The 20317-nt window shown below is 40.9% G+C and overlaps 1 protein-coding gene across 8 annotated transcripts in view; it reads left to right on the top strand.

Moving 5' to 3' along the window:
• ANKMY1 (ankyrin repeat and MYND domain containing 1) overlaps positions 1-20317 on the top strand; it is a 29418-nt gene that overhangs the window by 6400 nt on the left and 2701 nt on the right. For 4 of the 8 annotated variants that reach the window (XM_075570379.1, XM_075570377.1, XM_075570380.1 and 1 more), the window contains exons 3-13: positions 29-175; positions 279-739; positions 1184-1400; positions 2740-2892; positions 4302-4606; positions 5703-5874; positions 7624-7764; positions 10131-10286; positions 12256-12363; positions 12812-12940; positions 13925-14038. In XM_075570379.1, coding sequence (XP_075426494.1) covers positions 29-175; positions 279-739; positions 1184-1400; positions 2740-2892; positions 4302-4606; positions 5703-5874; positions 7624-7764; positions 10131-10286; positions 12256-12363; positions 12812-12940; positions 13925-14038 — 2103 coding nt within the window. The remainder of the gene's footprint in view (positions 1-28; positions 176-278; positions 740-1183; positions 1401-2739; positions 2893-4301; positions 4607-5702; positions 5875-7623; positions 7765-10130; positions 10287-12255; positions 12364-12811; positions 12941-13924; positions 14039-20317) is intronic. The other 4 variants (XM_075570381.1, XM_075570383.1, XM_075570382.1 and 1 more) reach the window with 4 other exon arrangements.

Raw genomic sequence — 20317 nt, 5'->3', positions numbered from 1 at the left:
AACACATTGTATTTATTTTACATTACAGAGTTACATGGGTGAATTTTGCAAAGATCACCTCCATGGCAAAGGAATTTACAATTGGCCTGATGGATCCAAATTTATTGGTTGTTTTTATCTCAGTCGAAAAGAAGGTTATGGAACCATGGAATTTCATGACGGTAGAAAATATCAGGTATTTGTGTGTAATCATTTACCATTTTACAGATGTTTCAGATCTGAAGGCAGTCCGTTTCATAGCTTTTATATACTAGACGATGTCTCTCCACTTTCTATAGGGCCTGTACAAGTCTGATGTTCGCTTTGGGCCTGGGATTGAGACGTATACAGATGACTGTCAGGATATTGGCATTTGGCTCAGACATCACCTCATTAAATTATGTACTTTAGCTCCCCACTCATTCTCAATTTCTCATTACCCGGAGTTTTGTCAGCAGTCTAATGAGCGTCGCAGTAATAAGTTCAACAGTGCATCTTTGGAGGAGGAGCAGGAAGAAGACCCTTTCCTGTACAGCTACAAGATTCTGCTCCAAGACGACTCCTACACGTTGCCCGACAGGATTCACTCATACTCCACAGACGCCGACCACCTCCCACTCACTCTCACTCTGCGCAAAGACTTAGACCTCCATTATTTTACAGATTACAGTCCGCTGTATGAGCCTAGGGATTTCATATTTTACAACAAAAAAGGCACCTCTGAAATGATGAGAATCCATCAGCATGTTCACAAACATAGGTCAGTAGAAGGGGGTCGCTGCCTACGTATAGCACTGGGGGTTGCAGCCTGCGTATGCATAGCACAGGGGGTCGCAGCTTGATCTTAAGATCAGGACAGTACAGGGGCAATCTGAATATAAACAAAGGTTGGAATGATGGCAACAGTCTCTGATATTAACCAACACTTTTTATTCTACCTAATTTAAGAAATCTTATTTTGCCGTCACTTTTTTTTCTCATTCTGTATTTGTCTGCTACGCCTTCTTTTGCTGTGCCCTGTGCTCCCGATATGTACAATAATATATATACTGTATATCCACACTCTCTCCATTTATATTTCCTCTCCCCATATATATTTTCCACTATGTTGTTTATGACTCCATATCCACATGGAACCAGCATTTGATAATCCCTTCCCCACATATGCATGTGTTGTAAAACAAGATACTGTATTCTTTACTAGGAACAGCCCAGAACATATGAGCTGGGACATACAAACTATAATGAGTGGAGATCGAGATGCGTTTGGTCCCAAGGGCCCCCGTGAGCTGGTAGCAGAACAGCTCATTGAGAAAGCTGGAGGCGGAGATTACGAGAGCGTTTATAGTATCCTGAGACATGACCTTGCACATGTGGATGTGGCCGATGCCAACGGACACACTTCCCTACATGCTGCTACTGTAAGTAACACGGGAAACACAAGTACCCATGTACATGAAACAATGATTATTCAGGAAGGTATATGAGCAGCAACTGCGACTGATCACACAGCAAGTAATGTAAGCAGCTTTGGCTATTGACTACGGCTATTGTGTATTGCTTCCAATTGACTTTACTCTGGCATATCTGCCTGCTCATCACAATTTTCATTTATTTAAAAATGTCATATATTTCATATTAATGTATACCTTCGGTTTTATGTTGAACTAAATCTAGAATAGTTTGACATTCAGCTAGTCCAATTTAAGTCTGCACATATTTACCGGCAACATACAAATAGAACGTTCAACAATGTTTGGGGGAAACGATACCCTTTTTTCCTTTTTGTTGTTATTATTTTTTACATTTTACAAAACATTACCAAAAAATGAAATAAATAATGTGTTGGAGAAACATAGAGAAGAGAGGCTTGCAACCGCAGTACCTTGGAGATCATTTGGGGAGGCCTTCATCCAGCAGTGGGTCGACAAAGGCTAAAGATGAAAAAAATTGAAAAATTCTACCTTTTTTAAATTGGCTTACCAATATTTAATTTTAAGAAACTTTTGGGGGAATTCATTACTCGGATTAAAGCCTGGCTGGAATTCCCTGCTAATCTTTCGATGTTCGCCTACACCAGCACAAATGGTTTAATAAATTGTGCTGTGGCCATACCACCATGAGTGTCTGTATTTCTTTGGGCCTGTTAGTCAAGAAGGTTTCTAGGTTCTAAATGGTCTGTGTGGATTGGGGTTAGAGGCCTGGAGTAGGGAAGAAGAGTGGTATGGCATGCATCTAGTATGACAACCAAGAAGTGAAAGAGTGAAAAAAAATATTTGACAGGTTTTATCATTTGTTTTTCACAGCTGAAGTTATACATGATCCATCACTTAATGTACCTTTGGATATTCACAATTCCTCCTTCATTTAGCGCTTCCTTCTTAAACTTCTCAATCTGGCTGTTTTGCTTATTCCATGCCTTACATTCCAATTCACAATGAATGTGAGACTCTTAACCCTAACCACCAATCTCTCTCACACACATCAGTTGCCTCCATAGTCATTAGGTGGATCACACTGTGACACACACACAACCCCTGAAATCTCACTGTCACTGAATAGGTTGCACCGGTACGATGTTATGAATCTTCTGCACGAGAATTATGATCTGTGCAAAGCATTACCAACATCTTGGTTTTGAGGTTGTTTGCAACTTATCTGTCATTTATCATTCAGGTGGAATTGGACAAATAAGAACAAGAATAGAAGGGTATGCAAATAATGATTGAATTTCCATTTACTAATGAGTTCTTATTTTAGGTCAACTGTCATAATAACATCGTGAATCTTCTTCTTGACAATGGAGCCGATGTTAATAAGTGGAATGACGAGGGGCTTTCGGCTCTAAACATGTGTCTGATCTTTTTCTACAGCGCTAAAAAATTCCAGCCAAATGTGGCTGAGAGGAACGAGGTCAGTGGCAGTTCCATGAGGCATGTTTCATGAAAGAAAAAGGCACATCACATGGCAGTACTCCTAAAATATACATCAGCTGTTATTCTTCCCTTTTTTTCCAATCATTAGAAATGCGAAAATAAGCATTTATAACTCAAACTTTTCATCCTATTGACTTCTGAAGAAAATGGCAGTCATCCTAATTACAGTCAAAAGTCTTAGTCAATGTCATACGTAAATGTCACATAAAAAGCACAAGGAACGCTCTTAAATGGGGTCATTAACAAAACAAAATGTGTAAAAAAAGACACAACCCAGAAATTACAATTTTGGTGCCATTCCATATATTCACAAATGAGCCACATTTAAGTGACATTTGATGCAGTAGAATGCATCTTCATCATATAAATACATTTATTGCAATTGGGCCATTGTTTGGAGAATCGAGTGCAAAACAGGCTATCCAACAGATAATGTTTTCTTTAATGTATTCTACCGAACAAAGAGTTCCAGATTATTACCATTTATGGGAAGTATAAGCACTCTCATGCACTGTAAATGTTTCCTGGTAAAGCAGTATGACATCTGGCTACCTTGGATTTGAGTGCTGGATTAGGGTTACCAGCATCATAAGGCAGAGATGATTAAACATTGTTTTTCTGCATATAGAGCAGAAGTTGGCAACTCCAGGCCTCAAGGACCACCAACCGGTCAGGTTTTAAGGATATCCCTGCTTCAGCACTGATTGAGTCACCTGTACTGAAGCAGAGATATCTTTAAAACCTGGACTGTTGATGGCAATTGAGGACTGGAGTTGCCCACCCCTGATATAGAGCATAATGCAAATCATGCCTTCTGACTACAGATGTGGCAAACTTTATGGTCTCCGGTGCCACTTCCATCTCCAGTTACGACACTGGAAGACTAACGCTGCAGGGGGTCCCATTCCAAAGCATATACCCCCCATAGCGTGATTGTGGCAGATCCTGTCTCTGACGCCGGAGACTTTTGCTTCTTTTGTGGTGTTAGGGACAGTGAGGGATTTTTTTTTTAGAATGTACCCTCAATTTTAAGCAGCACTTTGATTATTTTTGTACCCACAATAGATACTTCTATTGTTTCAGGGTGATTAAATAGAGGGACATTTTGGTTCTAAGCTGACCAAAGCACACAAGTGTACATACAATATGTGTAGACCTAAAAACATAAGCGCCAAGCTTGGGAGAGCTTGAGCTAGGACGAGTAGGTAAAGATTGAAGGAGGTAAGCGTGCTCCACGCCAGCAGGGACTCGGCCTTAATCAGGCAAAGATACATACCATTGGACATTTTCTATTTCCTGGTATTATTGCAGAAACAACTTTATTAGTATTGGTATTATTACTAGGAGTATTTATTTAAAGAAAAAAAAAAGTTTGTTTTGCCAAAGCAGGAGGAAAAAAATGAGAATGTTACACCGGATGCTGTTGGTTGTGAAGAGGATGAACCATGGCAAAGCTGCACAAAACGTGAGAACCAAGTGACCATGGGATCTATTTCCCTGACAAACGATCAGAATAAGGCCAGCTCGAGTTCAGAATCAGAACCCAAAGGCTTGTATTCAGATGAAAGTCCTCCTAACTACGATACCACAGTTTCCGAAGACATTTTGGATCAGAAAACAGAAGGGGTCAGCTACAGCATAGAAAAGGAAAGCACTCTAAGTGAAGGATCATCAGCCCTACACAAACTAGAGTAGGTTCTTACTCCTGATGTTATGTGAAACAGGATCTGCAACTACATGTAGTCTGGCAGACTCCCTTTAAAAAAAAAAAAATATATATATATATATATATATATATATATATATATACAGGCATACCCCGCATTAACGTACGCAATGGGACCAGAGCATGTATGTAAAGCGAAAATGTACTTAAAGTGAAGCACTACCTTTTTTCCACTTATCGATGCATGTACTATACTGCAATCGTCATATACGTGCATAACTGATGTAAATAAGGCATTTGTACAGGCTCTATAGTCTCCCCGCTTGCGCACAGCTTCGGTACAGGTAGGGAGCCAGTATTGCTGTTCAGGACATGCTGTCAGGTGCATGCGTGAGCTGCTGTTTGCCTATTGGGTGATATGTCCTTACTCGTGAGTGTACTTAAAGTGAGTGTCCTTAAACCGGGGTATGCCTGTATATACAATATATATATATATATATATATATATATATATATATATATAAGACATGAGGCTGCTTTTTATGAAACCCAACCTACAGAACATGACACAGTCTTCAGAGCATCACACTCTTGCCCACCCCTGCTGGCTTTACCCCACATTAATTGAACTTTCTCAACTTTAGGGGTTTCTCTGTTGATGCTCAGAGGATAAATGTCCTTGTAGTTGAGCAGTGAGGGACAGCAGTCTTAACTTATGGACAATCATAATTTTATTTTTGTATGTATAATTTTATTTATGACGCCAACAATGTATGCAGTGCTTTACAATACAGGGAAAATAAAGTAAAAACAATAAAGAATGATACATAAAGCAAATGTAGGCACTCTACAGAAGAGCTTTGCAGATATTTGTTTTATTTTATTGTGCTAATAATATTCTGTCAGCTGGAAGTGTGCAATCATAATAATACTCAGTATCGCTTCATACTGCAGCATTTTGATTAGTGGGTTTAAATATTTACAACTATATAAGCAGTTAGACTCTTGTGTTAGTCCTGTTCTATAACTGGTACTTCAGTGCTAGACGTAAAGTAGCAGTATTAAATATTCCTAAAGTGAACATTTCCTGCGTGTAATTGTAATTGTTTTCCTTGGCGTAGAGAGAGAAACAGCAGAGCTACCATTAAATTGCTTCTACTGAGAGGTGCGGACCCCAATATGTGCTGCATACCTATGCATGCTATTTTCTTAGCTGTTCAAGCTGCCGATGTGAGCACTGTTCAGTTATTGCTGGAGAGAGGGGCTCGAACTGATGTACGAATGCCTGAAAAGGTATAACGTTACATAACTGAAGTGTCATTCATAATAACGTTACATAACTGAAGTGTCATTCATAATAACGTTACATAACTGACGTGTCATGATCATTCTGAAGAATAATTGACAATTGTTTGAATCTTTAAAGTTGTATTCAGTGCAATTTTCCTGCATAGTGTTTCCTTTCCTCCTCCATAACTCCGCTCCAATTCTTCCTCTAACTCCTCACTTTAACACTAAGGCTGCGCTTATAGTGCCAGCAACAGTGACGCGACGTCGCGTCAAAACAAATGCATTGATGCCGTCGCGTGCGCTTATAGTAAGCGCGGCGCGACGGCTTGGTCGCGATCGCTGGAAGTCATTTCAATTTGATTTTTCCAGCAACCGCAGTGTGACATCACCGTCGCATCGCTGTCGCCGGCAGTACTGTATAAGCGCGGCCTTACAAACCATTCACCCACTATGTGTGCTGTGACAACTAGTGATTAGGATTTAAATGGTTTTACTAAAGTGTTGGCTACGTAATCTACCTGTAGGGGGCAGTCGGCACTCAAATTGCAATTAGCTGATTGATTCACGCATAAAAATAGAGAATATTGGTGGCAAAAGACAGACAAATAATTACTACTGTTTACACCTTCAGGTAACATCCACTAATGCTTCTATATGTATGTAACCCTAGTTCCCATATAGTTGATAGCTGCGATGAAGTAAAGTACCTTGTAACATTGATGCTAAAAGATACGTGTTAGAAGTGACTCTCTTACCATAATTTTGTACCAAAATTAAGTGCCCGTCACTTGAATGGCAATTAATGCTAGATCGATACCCTTGATCGATGCGCAGTGCGAGAGTTCCATTCATAGCCAACTGTTAAGAAGCCGGAATTCCTTTTTGGTTCCTTTTTTGTCTGACTTATTATTGCATGTATGATATATCTGAGCAGTCTCTTTGTTTTGACTTGTTTAAAGAGACAATTCAAGCAGTTTTAAAAAAAAGTACAAAAAATTATTTTTTTGGTTGTAATATATGCAGCCTTTGATTACCTTTTATTGAAAACGAATTACCTAAGCTTCCGCTCAATTTGTTCTCCCGTGATCGATCTTCAAAATGTTGCTTCACACAGTTCACTAAATGGCCGCCTTTCATTTTTAATCAATCCAATCAGTCAGTGTAACTCAGCAGCTACAAGGTATCCTTATATTACTACTGTAAGGTAACATCTATTGTTACAGTTTATAGCTGAAACTGCTGGGAATATTGGCAACAGATTATCACAAACAGGAAAGTATTAGGCGCGCCCATACTGCGTGAGACTGAGCGAGCGCGCGCAAGATGCTGAACCTCTGAGGCAGGCCATAAAGTGTGCAATGAAGCGCGACGGAGCGGCAGATTTTTCGCGAGACAAAATGTTTTGTTTTTGTCGTGCGACGGCTGGGTCACGTGGGCGGTTCAGCCAATGAGGGCCAACTGCTCATGTGATGTCACGGCCACGCCTTCCCGTTGCTGTGGATCCCAGGCCACCGATCGCTCCGCCCACTATATCCGAGGCCTTACAAATATCTTGCACTGCAAGGTAGCTGTGCTAAAACCTGCTATAGAAATGAAAAGATGCGCAATATATTAAAACTCATAAAAAATGGCATAAGTACTGTATTATTTAATACTTAAGAACTGTTTAATTAAAAAATATTGTTTGGATTACTCCTTTAAGGCATAGATGGTGCCATGTAAAACTTATCGCATAATCTGTATTTTCCTCAGATCGGAGCCCTCACCCCTCTTCACATTGCTGCAGCACTTCCAGGAGAAGAGGGGGTCATGATCACAAAGATGCTGCTGCATGCAGCCTCCGACCCTAATGCCAGAGCAGAGGATGGAAATGATATATACAAACATGACCGGGTATAGTATATCTGCAACCATTTCAGGGTCTAACATGAGCGTGGCCCCCTGATATTAGTATATAAAGGGTACACATAGCATGCAGCATGTAGACATGTCTTCCGTTTAAGCAGGAGGAGGGCACAAGTTGATTTTGCCTTAGAGGTTTCAGTGTCTTTGCATGCTGACAATCTACCTGGAAGAAACCCTGTGGGACACTTTTTTTTAACATACTGTGACGGTGAAGGCGTAACCAGGCCATCAATAAAGCTATTATGCCCGGCTTGTTACCTCTGAACCATATTTGTGGATTTAGAGTGTCCGCTCTTGGATTCATTGGTTGTACATGGAATGTGTGTGATTGTGCAACAATAAAGAATTTATGTGTGTTTTACCTTTCCAGGAGTGCTAACCAGTGGAGATTCACAGGGTATGAGTTTCAAGGGGGTGGGGGAAAGGGGGTTGCGGTAAAAGTGTTGTCACATTGTTTCTAGGTAGACGGGGCTCATAGTTGCTGGCCACCCCAAACGCCACCCCAAAGATATATCCGGGAATCAAGTCAGATTCCCAGGGACATATAGGCACAGACCTCTGGTTAAAATCCTCCCTTGAAAACAGTTACGCGTCTCACTGCCAAGTTCCCTGCTTCAGCACAACCCAGGAAGGTAAACAGGGCCTAGGGATGTGAGGTGTCCCTGAAACAGTCAAGGGGTCCCTAGGTTAATGGGGATACCCAGTAAATGCCCAGGTCACCCAGAATAGTTATAGCGGTTCTGAGGGGTACTCCAGAGTGTGGGGAATATGGCTAGTAAGAAATAAAGTGCAGCTTCTTATTCTATTTCCCATAACTCACATAACAATATTTTTAAAGTGTATATTTTATTAAACTGTGTGTTTTAAAACATATGCTTGTGCACAGAAATGAGCTTGGTGTTTCAAAACTAATGCTCTGACAGGCCCCATGGCTACCAAGTGGTGCCAGGTCGGGCAGGACTTCTGGTGATGAAAGCCCAGAGGATGTCCCAGGGGTGAAGACCATTTGGGCAAGAGGGTAGGATTCAATTATCCATATCAGATCAATGGACGCCCTTTGAATTTCCATTTGCCCCCCCCCCCCCTGTCACCGTGGGGTGGAATTGAGGGATTTCCCATGCCCCTTGGTTCATTCAGACTTCCAGGTAACCCTGTGCATCCTACCAGCCCTGCTCTGATTAGCTGCTGAAAAATTTCTCGGGCTTTTTGATTGGGCAATAGTAATTTGGGAATGAAACACCAGATGTATTATAAACTGTTGCACAACTCAGATTTTCAGTTTCTACGGCTCTCAAAGTTTTCTAAGGCTACAGCCCCGCTGCCTGCACTGCACGCGTGCCTATGAGGCTGGCGGCGCGTGCAGCCGAGTTCCCCGGTCTGCAGTGAGCTGCAGGGGGGAAGACGAGGGGCATGACTGAGGAGTGACGGGGGGCGTGGCCATGATGTTACCCGACAGGTTCAACCTCATTGGCTGAACCGCCGGGGGTGTGGCCTAGCACTCCGTTGCTAGGTCAAATCTCAATTTTCCAGACTCCTGGAAAAACTGTCGGCTCAGCGCGGCGGCCGCCTCTCGCAGTGGGCCCTGCCCCATTGAGGGGTGGCTCTTGTCCCCGCGGCGGGTGCTGCAGTAGCCAGTGGGGACCAAGCCTTAGATTCTAAGCAGCAAGTGAATTCCAGCCTTTTGGAGAGAGGGGAGCTGTGGCATTTGGAACTGCAGGGTGATTTCAGTTCCAATACTTTTTAGGGTAAGCTTTGGGTTGATAAGACCCTACACCTAGGAATGTATAGTTTTTCCAACCCCAATTCCCAAGTAAGTGTGTTTTTTCATGTTTATTGTAATCCACTGTGTTTACGTCTGTTTCAATGGAATAAATGACAATTTGTTTTACTTCTTGGTTTTGCTCAGTGATATGATCCAAGTACAAAGGTGTAATTGCCTGGTCTCCTGTGACACTATATTGGGAATGACGGTTAAGATGATTAAGCCGATTTCATTAAATTTAGTGTAAATGTCCACTCTTAAAGGAAAATATCCGCTTGTATAGAAGCTGTTAACTGTGTTAACTGATGAATAATGGCATTCATACTTTAGTGAACAACACCAATAACATTTCTGTAGTTAATGAGTGCCCTCCGGGTCTAAGTGTGGATTTGCAGTGTGAATTGTTGCTAGTGCACTGTGATAGATATTCAGGACTCCCTGCTGTAACACCAGCATCAAATTGTAAAGCAGGAACATAATTTACTATTGTTGTATGTTTTACGTTGTATGTATTCATTATCGCCTTTACAAACTTTACTGCGCTGATGGGATGTGCAGAGGTTTAATGTTGAAATTGAATCTACCCTCACAGGGTGAAAGCGCAAGCAGTGTACAAGGGTTTCCTATGAAAGGCTGCCATGCATCAGGCTTGCCTCTCTTTCACTATTATAACAAAACCACAAGCGTCCCACAGGAGGGAGGACGTACACCTTTGCATGTGGCATGTGAGAGGGATGATGACTACAAGGTAAGAGCAAAATGCTGGGCTGTTAACCTGCAATAAATTGGTTCAGATCTGTGATTCCTGTAGTATTTATAAAATCAGGGGTGTTCAGATTTAAAAACATCTTTAAATATATACTTATAGTGTATTTGACCGTCCACTTCCAGTGCCTTGTGTAATAGAATATTCTTACACAAATCTAGTCCCCTGATAAAGATTATGTTGTACTGTGTATCTCTGCACACTGCCACTTCTCTGAATTTGAACACCCTGTACTTTATGACAATACTGATTTGTATGCACTCCTAGAGGTAAGCAGTGTTAATTGTGTCCCACCCATAGTTTATTACACTGGGGTCTGTATATTAGGCTGACATGTATTAAAATAGCAATCCCGCACAGCGACAAGTTTTGTTTTTTTCCGGCAACAAAATAAAACTTTTGAGACTTCCAGGCAAAAATATTTGTCCGGGAGATCAATATGGCCGGCGTGGCCTTGCTCCAGGGCCAATGGGAAGCCACAATTTCACCAGAAAATCCCACATTGATTTTTACAGCATTTATACTTAGTATCTTTTTTTAATATTATGCTCTTTAGTAAATAGTTGCCATTGTTTTTTTTGCGCTAGTTTGCATTTTTGCAAGATTTCAACCTAAACGTTTATTGAGCCCTAAATGGTGAAGAAAAATAACAAATGGATATGTCAAATTTGGCAAATTCCATCACAAACCGTGAGTCTAGTAACTGCTCACTATAATTTATGTATGAAACTACCAGTGCAATTCTAAGTTGTCACATCCTTCCTTGTTTTATCGTTATTTACTCCAATTTGCTTGCATGAAGTATTAGAAACAGTTAGGGGAGAAGATACTTGGTGCAGATATTCGAATTTGTGCATTTCTGTCATTTTGCTCTTTTTTGTGCAATAATAAACCACCAATTTGATCCAGCATAAAACTATGCATAAAAAGAATCGGCCATAGGTATCAAGTGTCATAAACAGGAGAATTGTTCACAAAATGCATAATATGTTATTTTGACTCTGCGTCACTTTGCGCCTGTGTATTAAGGTACAAGTGAGCATTTTGTAGAGATTATCGGAGGAGTAGGGCAATACTATAATGTGCAGATTTCCTTCCTCTTTGCAATATAGTTATTTCTGAAAGTGGCATTAACCTCTGTCCTTAAGAGATCTGTATCAATGTAAGAAAAAAGTTCAACCAGCTTCATATATTGCATGTGTTGCTGGGCAAATTGATGCAAATTAAAATTGTTGGTATGGAACAAGTTGCACTGAATTGATACATATCTTCCCTTATGTCAAATGTACAAAACCTTATACAAAGTTTACAAAGCAGTATATTTAATTACTCTGGAATCAAGTTAACTTGTTTTGAGTAATCGTAGTATCATCCCAATTCTTGTGAGCGATGTTCAAGGTGCTCCATCCTTTCAGAAGAGCTCAACACATTGTCCCAAACCATCTTTTCTCTTATGCATTTCCAAAATGATCCTGCTTGTAAATTAAGTCTAACAGCTACCACGTTCCAGACTGTAGCAGTAATGTATACCAGAAAGTAAGTTGTATAGACAGCACTACGTACGTAAAGCTATAATATTTACGTTGTGGGTGTGCAGGAACTATGAAGAGACCCCTAATCTCTTCTAAGTAAACTATAGAACACACCAGGTGTTCCCAGTACTCCAAATGAAAACAAGGCGGCTAATAAAGCTTAGAAATATGTATTCACATACTACATCCATATGCAAATTTTTTGTTTGTGAATACATATTATTTCCAAGCTTTATTAGCCTTCTTGTTTTCATTTGAAGTCCTGGGACACCTGGTGAGTAATGTACACCAGGTTCCAGAGTGTACCAGTGATGTATACTGTACCAGGTTCCAGACTGCAGCATTGATGTATACCAGGTTCCAGACTTGCATGTTCTTTCTGAGAGGGTTTGGAAATGATGTGTTTCTTATTTGTACAGCATGCCAGGGATATCATATGTTTGCTTCTGCGTCACAATGCCGACCCCAACACCCTTTGGAGCGGCCACTCCCCTCTCTCTCTGGCCGTGGCAAGTGGAAACGATCTGGTGAGCCTTCCTTCTAGTTCTGAGCCTTTCTGAGATGCAGTGAAATGCTCAGTGTTTGAGGTTTCTAAGCAAAAGATCTCACACACACGTCACACCACTTTATAGGGGGTCCGCTTAAAGGACAGAAATTTCTATTCAGTATTCAAACACTTTGAAACATTCTTATACTATTTGCATGACACAACATTTACAATGATTGCACATTTTCTCAGTGGTTTTCTTATTTTTCTATTCTTCATTTTTATGATCACATTTTCTGGGCTGTTTCTGTTGGTGTCTGTCCTTAACATTCTTCAGAATACTTGAGTTGCACAATAGGCAGATATGTAATATACAGAACAGTGTGTAAACGGTTTGGTTTATGGGATGATCAGACCAGGAAACGGACATATTTTTTTTTGTGGGCAATAAGTGCTGAAATATACGTCCTTTCTCCATTTTGGCCCAGGCTGTGAAAGACCTTCTAGCAAATGGAGCAGACCCAAACCTGCCACTCGGCAGAGTGGGCAGCGCACTGTGTGCAGTAGTAAATGTTGCCTATGGGAAGACAAGAACTTTACCGGCTCGGATCGCTCTGGTAGGAGATACAATCCTTACCCTGTAAAGAAAGATTCAAGTAAGATTCAGCAATTACTGCTGAACAGATTATTACTTTTTCTTAAGTTTCACAATGGAGTAATATTTCTATTTTTAATTGATTTAATTTGGCTTTATAGCTATGATATTCAGGCTTAACCGTAAAACTACAAAATATCCGTAAATAATTATGTGAGTAACCATTTGAAGTTCACTTATCAAACAATGCCTCATTAAAATGGATTTAACACTGCTTCCCATGTCATGTCTATGTTCTCTTCCTCTTTTCTCCGTAGTATAGGCTTTCTTATGCTCTTCCCTGCACATTCTATGACAGGTAGAAAAAGTGAAAGGGACATATGTATAAAAAAAAACCGGTGCCATTTGCAAGCAGCATCATACTGGACGTGTGAATTTTTCAAATGTCGGTTCTTGCACATCATCTGTGATCTCTGTGGAGCAGAAGGCTAATGCCACCCAAACCCGCCGGATTTATTTGGCGCACAGAGAGCGGGAAAACTGCACCAATTATAGATGCAACCTTTGATCCATCTCATTACACTGTAAATATTGCACTTACTTTGAAATGGTGCAAAGCTTCTTGATATATTGTGGCTAGTCACGCAGAATAATGAATGACGCTATTTGCAGCCGTTTGGAGCAATTCTCTAATTTGACACTTAATACATTTCCCCCTAAATTTCTAATTTGTTAAACTGCTTGCAAAGTTGGAATTGTCTCGCCTATGTACACACAAGACATTTCATTTCTATAGTGTGTTAAAATTCTTTGCTACAACAGAAAATCTAGCTCAAATTAGCAGTCGCTTATATTTGGCACAGACCAAAGTAGAACCGGCAAGCATTTGATGTGTGTCTATAGACACACTTGCAGAGAGCTTGCTACAGGGCCCATCGCTGTGTGTGAAGATCACAATGACCTGTTATGAACACATAGCTTGTTTTTGTAACTTTCCTGCTCACAGGTCGACAGGCTTATTAAGGCTGGTTCCAGCATTCTGATGCCGATTACAATTGGTGGAGGAAAGAAGACTGCACTAGGGTCAGCCACAGACTATGCATACTACAAATTCTTGCAGGTATGGGAAGCGCACACAAGGACACACATATACGTATACACAAGCAAACCATACACATGCTTCCCTTCTCAACTATAGAAAAAAAAACTCTCCCAATCCCACCACTACTTTCCTGTAAAAGCTTTCTGCTCGAGTACTTACCTTCAGAACAGTGTTGTGTATTTCCAGATTATCCAGACAGGTTTAGACAGTCCTGGGTTTATATCTAATGTATGTTGACTTCCTGAGTGGCAGATTATCAACGACAGGCTGACACAGTCCTGGGTTTACAGCTAATGTAGGCTGACTACAGATTATTAGGGAAATCCTCAGACAGTTCTGGGTTTATATATAATGTAGAAATCTTTTATTTGACTACTTGCAACAAACATCTTTTATATAATTATTTACAATATATACAGACAAAAACAGAATCAAATCAAATGTATCTTGTTTGCTGTAGCATACATACATCAAAGTCCTCATTTGACAACTAGTGATAAACTGGCTATGTCTGAACGTAACTTTAACATTGTTTACAAAGCGAGTTGTTTTTGAAGGCCATTAGAAAAACTTATGTTTTATCTGGCAAGTTTCTCCTTTTCCCCCAAAATTGTCTCCTTGTGAGCCTCATCTTTTGAGGGCCCTGGTAGTATAAGCTTTTTCCTCCTCTTCCACCTGATCTACCCAACTACTGCGCAGGATCTCAAAACACCCTGTTGTTTATGGTAGTGTTGGCTCCAAATGTTTCTTTTTCACGCAACAACCTTTCCTCTCTTTCATTTTCACCACCCGAAATCCATCCTCCTGCACATTACTTGGTGTACTCCTTATAATAGTTATGTGCATATTATTGGTGCTTCTTTTTTTTTTTGTAACTGAATAGTCTGTGATACCTGGATGCTTATTTGGTACGTCTTGATTGGTTGCACTATTCCTTAGACTTGGGGCTGGGTTTCCCTTGCTAGCGGTGCCTTTTTATGTCGCTGCTGAAAGGTCTGTTTTCTCACCATCCAGGGGGAGCAAGGGGGATAAAAACACACGAAAAAAACAATCTAAGTGCAGATGTAACAGATATAAGTGGATAATCCCTGGTGAATCTTGGCCCCTATGTACAGCCTACACACAGGAAGGTAACGGTAATCAAGCAGAGGTAACAAAGGGTAGACTGTGGAACATTGATAATGCAGAGCAGCTCCTTCACTTGGGGAATGCGACCTCAGCAAGAAAAAAATGTACGCACATTGCACAGATCATATGGTTCAAACAATTTATAAAAAAACTCTTAAAAATGCACACTTACAGTGTTTCCAATTTAAAACAGCATGTAAGCTATAATAAGCTTCAGTGTGACCACTGGAAGATAAGTGCCACCTCTCACCGCACCGATCCCGACGGGAACTTCGGCTGAACCCCACGTTGGTACACTGGAGACGCCGCTCCGTCGCCGGTCCCCGGATGTTGACGTCACTTCCGGCTTGGCTGCTGCGGTGTAAGCTGGGGCTTCTATCTCCACAGTCACGTCACGAATGGGCAGTACCACTCTACGCGTTTCGCCAATCAGTCATTCGCTTCCTCAGTAGTGTACCTCCCCCCTCACTATTCAAGGCTTAAATGCTACACTCAATTAAAATATAATCAATGCTAAGTGTTCGACTTACACCTGAACTTCGGCATAACGGAAGAATACCATTACATAGGATAATGAATCTACTACATAAAAAATGGAAAAACCATCTAAATCTCCTCACATATGGGATATCAATTTAGGGCACAGATTAACCATTATGAGCTAATGATCAACATTATACATAGTTAACAATAAACAGCATGTATCTAGTTAGAATCTCTCTTGATAAAGTGACTTAAACAGGGACCAAAAAAATACTATACAATATTTAATATAACCTATACAGGGACTTATACAGGGACCCCAAAAATATAATAACCTATACAGAAATTTGAAGATTAATCTAATTCCTGGCCTAACAGTAGATTCGTAGATTTATAATCCCTCAATATAACCATAGGAAAAGAGGGAAAAGAGAAAATGGTATTAATAACAATGTCATAGACAGCAATGAACAGACATCAGTTAAAGAAAGCAATGAACAGACAACACTCAAAGTAAGGGGGCAATGAGTGTTGTCTGTTCATTGCTTTCTTTAACTGATGTCTGTTCATTGCTGTCTATGACATTGTTATTAATACCATTTTCTCTTTTCCTATAGTTATATTGAAGGATTATAAATCTATGAATCTACTGTTAGGCCAGGAGTTAGATTAATCTTCAAATTTCTGTATAGGTTATTATATTTTTTGGGGTCCCTGTATAGGTTATTGTAACAGGGGAGTTATCCCTGTTCAGGTAATGTGCCTCTAATCCAGCAGTGTGGTGGTTAACTGTTGGTAGTCAATTAACAAACACCACCTGCCTGATTAGATTGCTTAGAAAAGCCTGTCTTTTGAGACAGGAAGGGAGATGGTCCCTGACTCTCACAACTTGTGAGACTGACATGGGGACAGACGTTTTGAGTCTACCAGAAGAGGCTGCTTGCAAGACACAGGGGAAACTTCTAAACCTGAATGCTGACAAACCCTGAGGAAAAGGTAGCAACCAGGGACGGAGAAGATTTTCACTCCAAACCACAAGGAACAGATAAGGCTTTCATTTATAAGACTTTTTTTATATCTGTTCATTTCATGATATATGTCTGGGGGCTGGGAGACATGCTTATCTAAAGGGAGTTGTGGACTGCATAGGATTTCACTAGAAATACTCCCAAGTGAATTGAAGCTTTGTTTACCCCTTGTTTGGATGGTTTCCTGATGTTAAGGAAACAGGCGCAATAAAAGCCTTATTTAATTTCACCATAACCAGTCTCCCTTGCATACCTCTGTGAGCGTCCGCCTACAGTTATATTAAATATTGTATAGTATTTTTTGGTCCCTGTTTAAGTCACTTTATCAAGAGAGATTCTAACTAGATACATGCTGTTTATTGTTAACTATGTATAATGTTGATCATTAGCTCATAATGGTTAATCTGTGCCCTAAATTGATATCCCATAAGTGAGGAGATTTAGATGGTTTTTCCATTTTTTATGTAGTAGATTCATTATCCTATGTAATGGTATTCTTCCGTTATGCCGAAGTTCACGTAAAAGTCGAACACTTAGCATTGATTATATTTTAATTGATTGTAGCATTTAAGCCTTGAATAGTGAGGGGGGAGGTACACTACTGAGGAAGCGAATGACTGATTGGCGAAACGCGTAGAGTGGTACTGCCCATTCGTGACGTGACTGTGGAGATAGAAGCCCCAGCTTACACCGCAGCAGCCAAGCCGGAAGTGACGTCAACATCCGGGGACCGGCAACGGAGCGACGTCTCCAGTGTATCAACATGGGGTTCAGCCGAAGTTCCCGTCGGGACCGGTGTGGTGAGAGGTGGCACTTATCTCCCAGTGGTCACACTGAAGCTTATTATAGCTTACATGCTGTTTTAAATTGGCAACACTGTAAGTGCATTTTTAAGAGTTTTTTTTATAAATTGTTTGAACCATATGATCTGTGCTATGTGCGTACATTTTTTTCTTGCTGAGGTCGCATTCCCCAAGTGAAGGAGCTGCTCTGCATTATCGATGTTCCACAGTCTACCCTTTGTTACCTCTGCTTGATTACCGTTACCTTCCTGTGTGTAGGCTGTACATAGGGGCCAAGATTCACCAGGGATTATCCACTTATATCTGTTACATCTGCACTTAGATTGTTTTTTTCGTGTGTTTTTATCCCCCTTGCTCCCCCTGGATCGTGAGAAAACAGTTCTACATTTTGGGGAAGAGTGAAGACAACCCCACCGGAGGGTAGAAGCAGGGGGGTGACACTTTTATATTGTTATTGCACTTGTCAATATTTGCACTATTATCACTATTTATTAGGATTAGTAAACACTGTTTAGGGTGTTAGCACCTTTTATATTCACCATATATTGCACGCTGCTGAAAGGTCTCCCATCAGATTTTCCTCCATTGTAGATGACTTTTCTTGGTTCATATTTATGTCCCTAGTGACTTGTCCCATAGCTGTAAATGCCCATCCCAGTGATTCACCGATGTCTTCTCTTACACATTGTAATCTTTCCAAATCGGGGTTATGTTACATAAAACTAGCAGCGCTATACAAGAACATGCTATTATTATTGTGCAGTGCACCCGGACATTCTCTGAAAGTATGCCCGCTTTTACATGCATACTTGCTTCTATACTGTACTTCCTTCTTGCAGTCCCCTTTTGTGTGGCCAAGATCTCCACACTGAGCATTTTAGTTTATCGTAGCTGTACTAAAGATGTCTGGTGGAACTACATTTATAGCACTCTCGTGGTTGGCTGTGAACGAAGCATGTTCCTCTCTCAGCCCCCAGATAGAACAGGTGCTGAATGAGGCTTCTCCCTTGCCATAACTTCACTATGACTTTCCAACGCCATTCTACATTTCTTCTTCATCGTAAGTTTTTGTAGGTGTATTTATCACAGTACATTGTATTTGTAGCCAAAACATTGCGCCTTATAGGGCTACCTCTTTTGACCGGAATAGCAGGGTAAGTGTTACTGCCACAGGTTTGGACATCTGAATAATTTGCAGATTTCCCAGATTTGTTGTTCCTTTGTTTGGTGGAATTGGTTTCAGACTACATCAAAATGCGGTGTTAACTTAAAGCTAATGTTGAAAATACGAGAGCCTGGTGCATGTACCGTATTAGTGCATAGATTTTCTGCGAGCGATTGGGCAAATTCCAAGTTATTTTCTTTCCTGTTGGTGTCTTTGGGCAGATTCTGCTCTGCTTTCGTTTTTGAGGCCAATCTTTTCCCCATGCTTTTGTTCAGCCTCCTGGTTTGTTTTTTCCTCTTGTTTTCTGCACTCTGAGTTCTTTTTTTCTTTGAATACCCTTTACTTCCTCAAGATGGTTTTCAAGGAGTTTTGTAGATGTAACTTTTTAGTCTCATTCTTTTCTTTTTCGATCTCCCTTTGTAGCCGTGTTCTAATAATTTTCATGCTCAACACATTGATATATTCAGTTTTTATGCCCACTCCGGCTGCATTATACAACTCTGATGTATCAATAACATTTGGGCCTTCAGCTACAGACTGGGGGATTCAGCCCGTTCCCTTCACCCTCCTGTATCAAAGGTCATACTGAGCCCCTATGAGGAGTTCAGCAGAGTATGTCTTCTCATTGCGAGGGTTACCTCCTGGCTGCAGATTATCAGGGACAGGTTCAGACAGTCCTGAGATTATATCTAATGTAGGGTGATCTCCTGACTGAAGATTAGCATGACCAGGCAGTTTCCTCTGTAGGTTCCAGAGCCACAAAACTCTGTTAAATCCTTAATGAGATGCTAACTTCAGTTATCGCCTTGTTAAGTCCTAACTGGGATCTTCAAAGCTCCCAAAAATCGTGTTAAGGACTGTCTTATTGCCAAGACAGCCTGATCGTAAATTTAACAGCTGTTAGTGTTAATGATATGCCAAAGAGGTGTGGAATACTCCAACCCATATCCACATCATGCTGTTAATGTTAACCCCCCAGAAGTAATAGTGGCCATGACATCATGCACCATACATGTAAGGCTAATAGCTTCAAAAACAAAAGGGAGGCACAGACATAGCGAGTCTATACTTCCTTGAACGGTTAGGGAGGACAAGCAGTGGCTAAGGAGCCCGGGACGAAAACCTGCATAGATGTGAAATCAGATCAAATTGACCTAATCAGCATCAGGTGGCCATTGGAGTGATATAGACTGTGAGTGCATTTTTATCATTTTTTTTTTTATCTTACAACATAAAGGATTTTATGCTATGTCTCTGCCCCTCTTTTGTTTTTGACACTATTTGTTTAAGAAGAGGATTGGTTATCCTGACATCAGGGACAGCACACTAAGGCAGGAGAGCGCAATCTTTTTCCCCTGCCAGTTGTCCTCTCTGCACGGCCCCCACCCCCTTAACTTGGTTCCCAGCATCTGAGCGTCATGCTGTCACATTGCCATAGCAACGCAACGTCACATGACCCGCGGTGTCAAATAGCGATGCGTCTCCAGAAGCCGGCTGAACCAAGGTAAGTGAGGTTTACAGAGGCCTTCGCCGCTTCCCTAGCATTTAATTTAAGTGCCTTCGGGAAGCACGCGGGCCTCTGTAAACCCTGCGCCCCTGCAGACAATCTCGCGACCCCCAGTTTACACACCCCTGCAATTAGGCATTCTATATCCATCTTTTACATAGTGACTGAACATTCCTAATTTCT

The sequence above is a fragment of the Ascaphus truei genome, chromosome 14 (assembly GCF_040206685.1).
Source record: "Ascaphus truei isolate aAscTru1 chromosome 14, aAscTru1.hap1, whole genome shotgun sequence".
NCBI lineage: Eukaryota > Metazoa > Chordata > Amphibia > Anura > Ascaphidae > Ascaphus > Ascaphus truei.
This window is presented reverse-complemented; position numbering and strand designations above follow the sequence as displayed.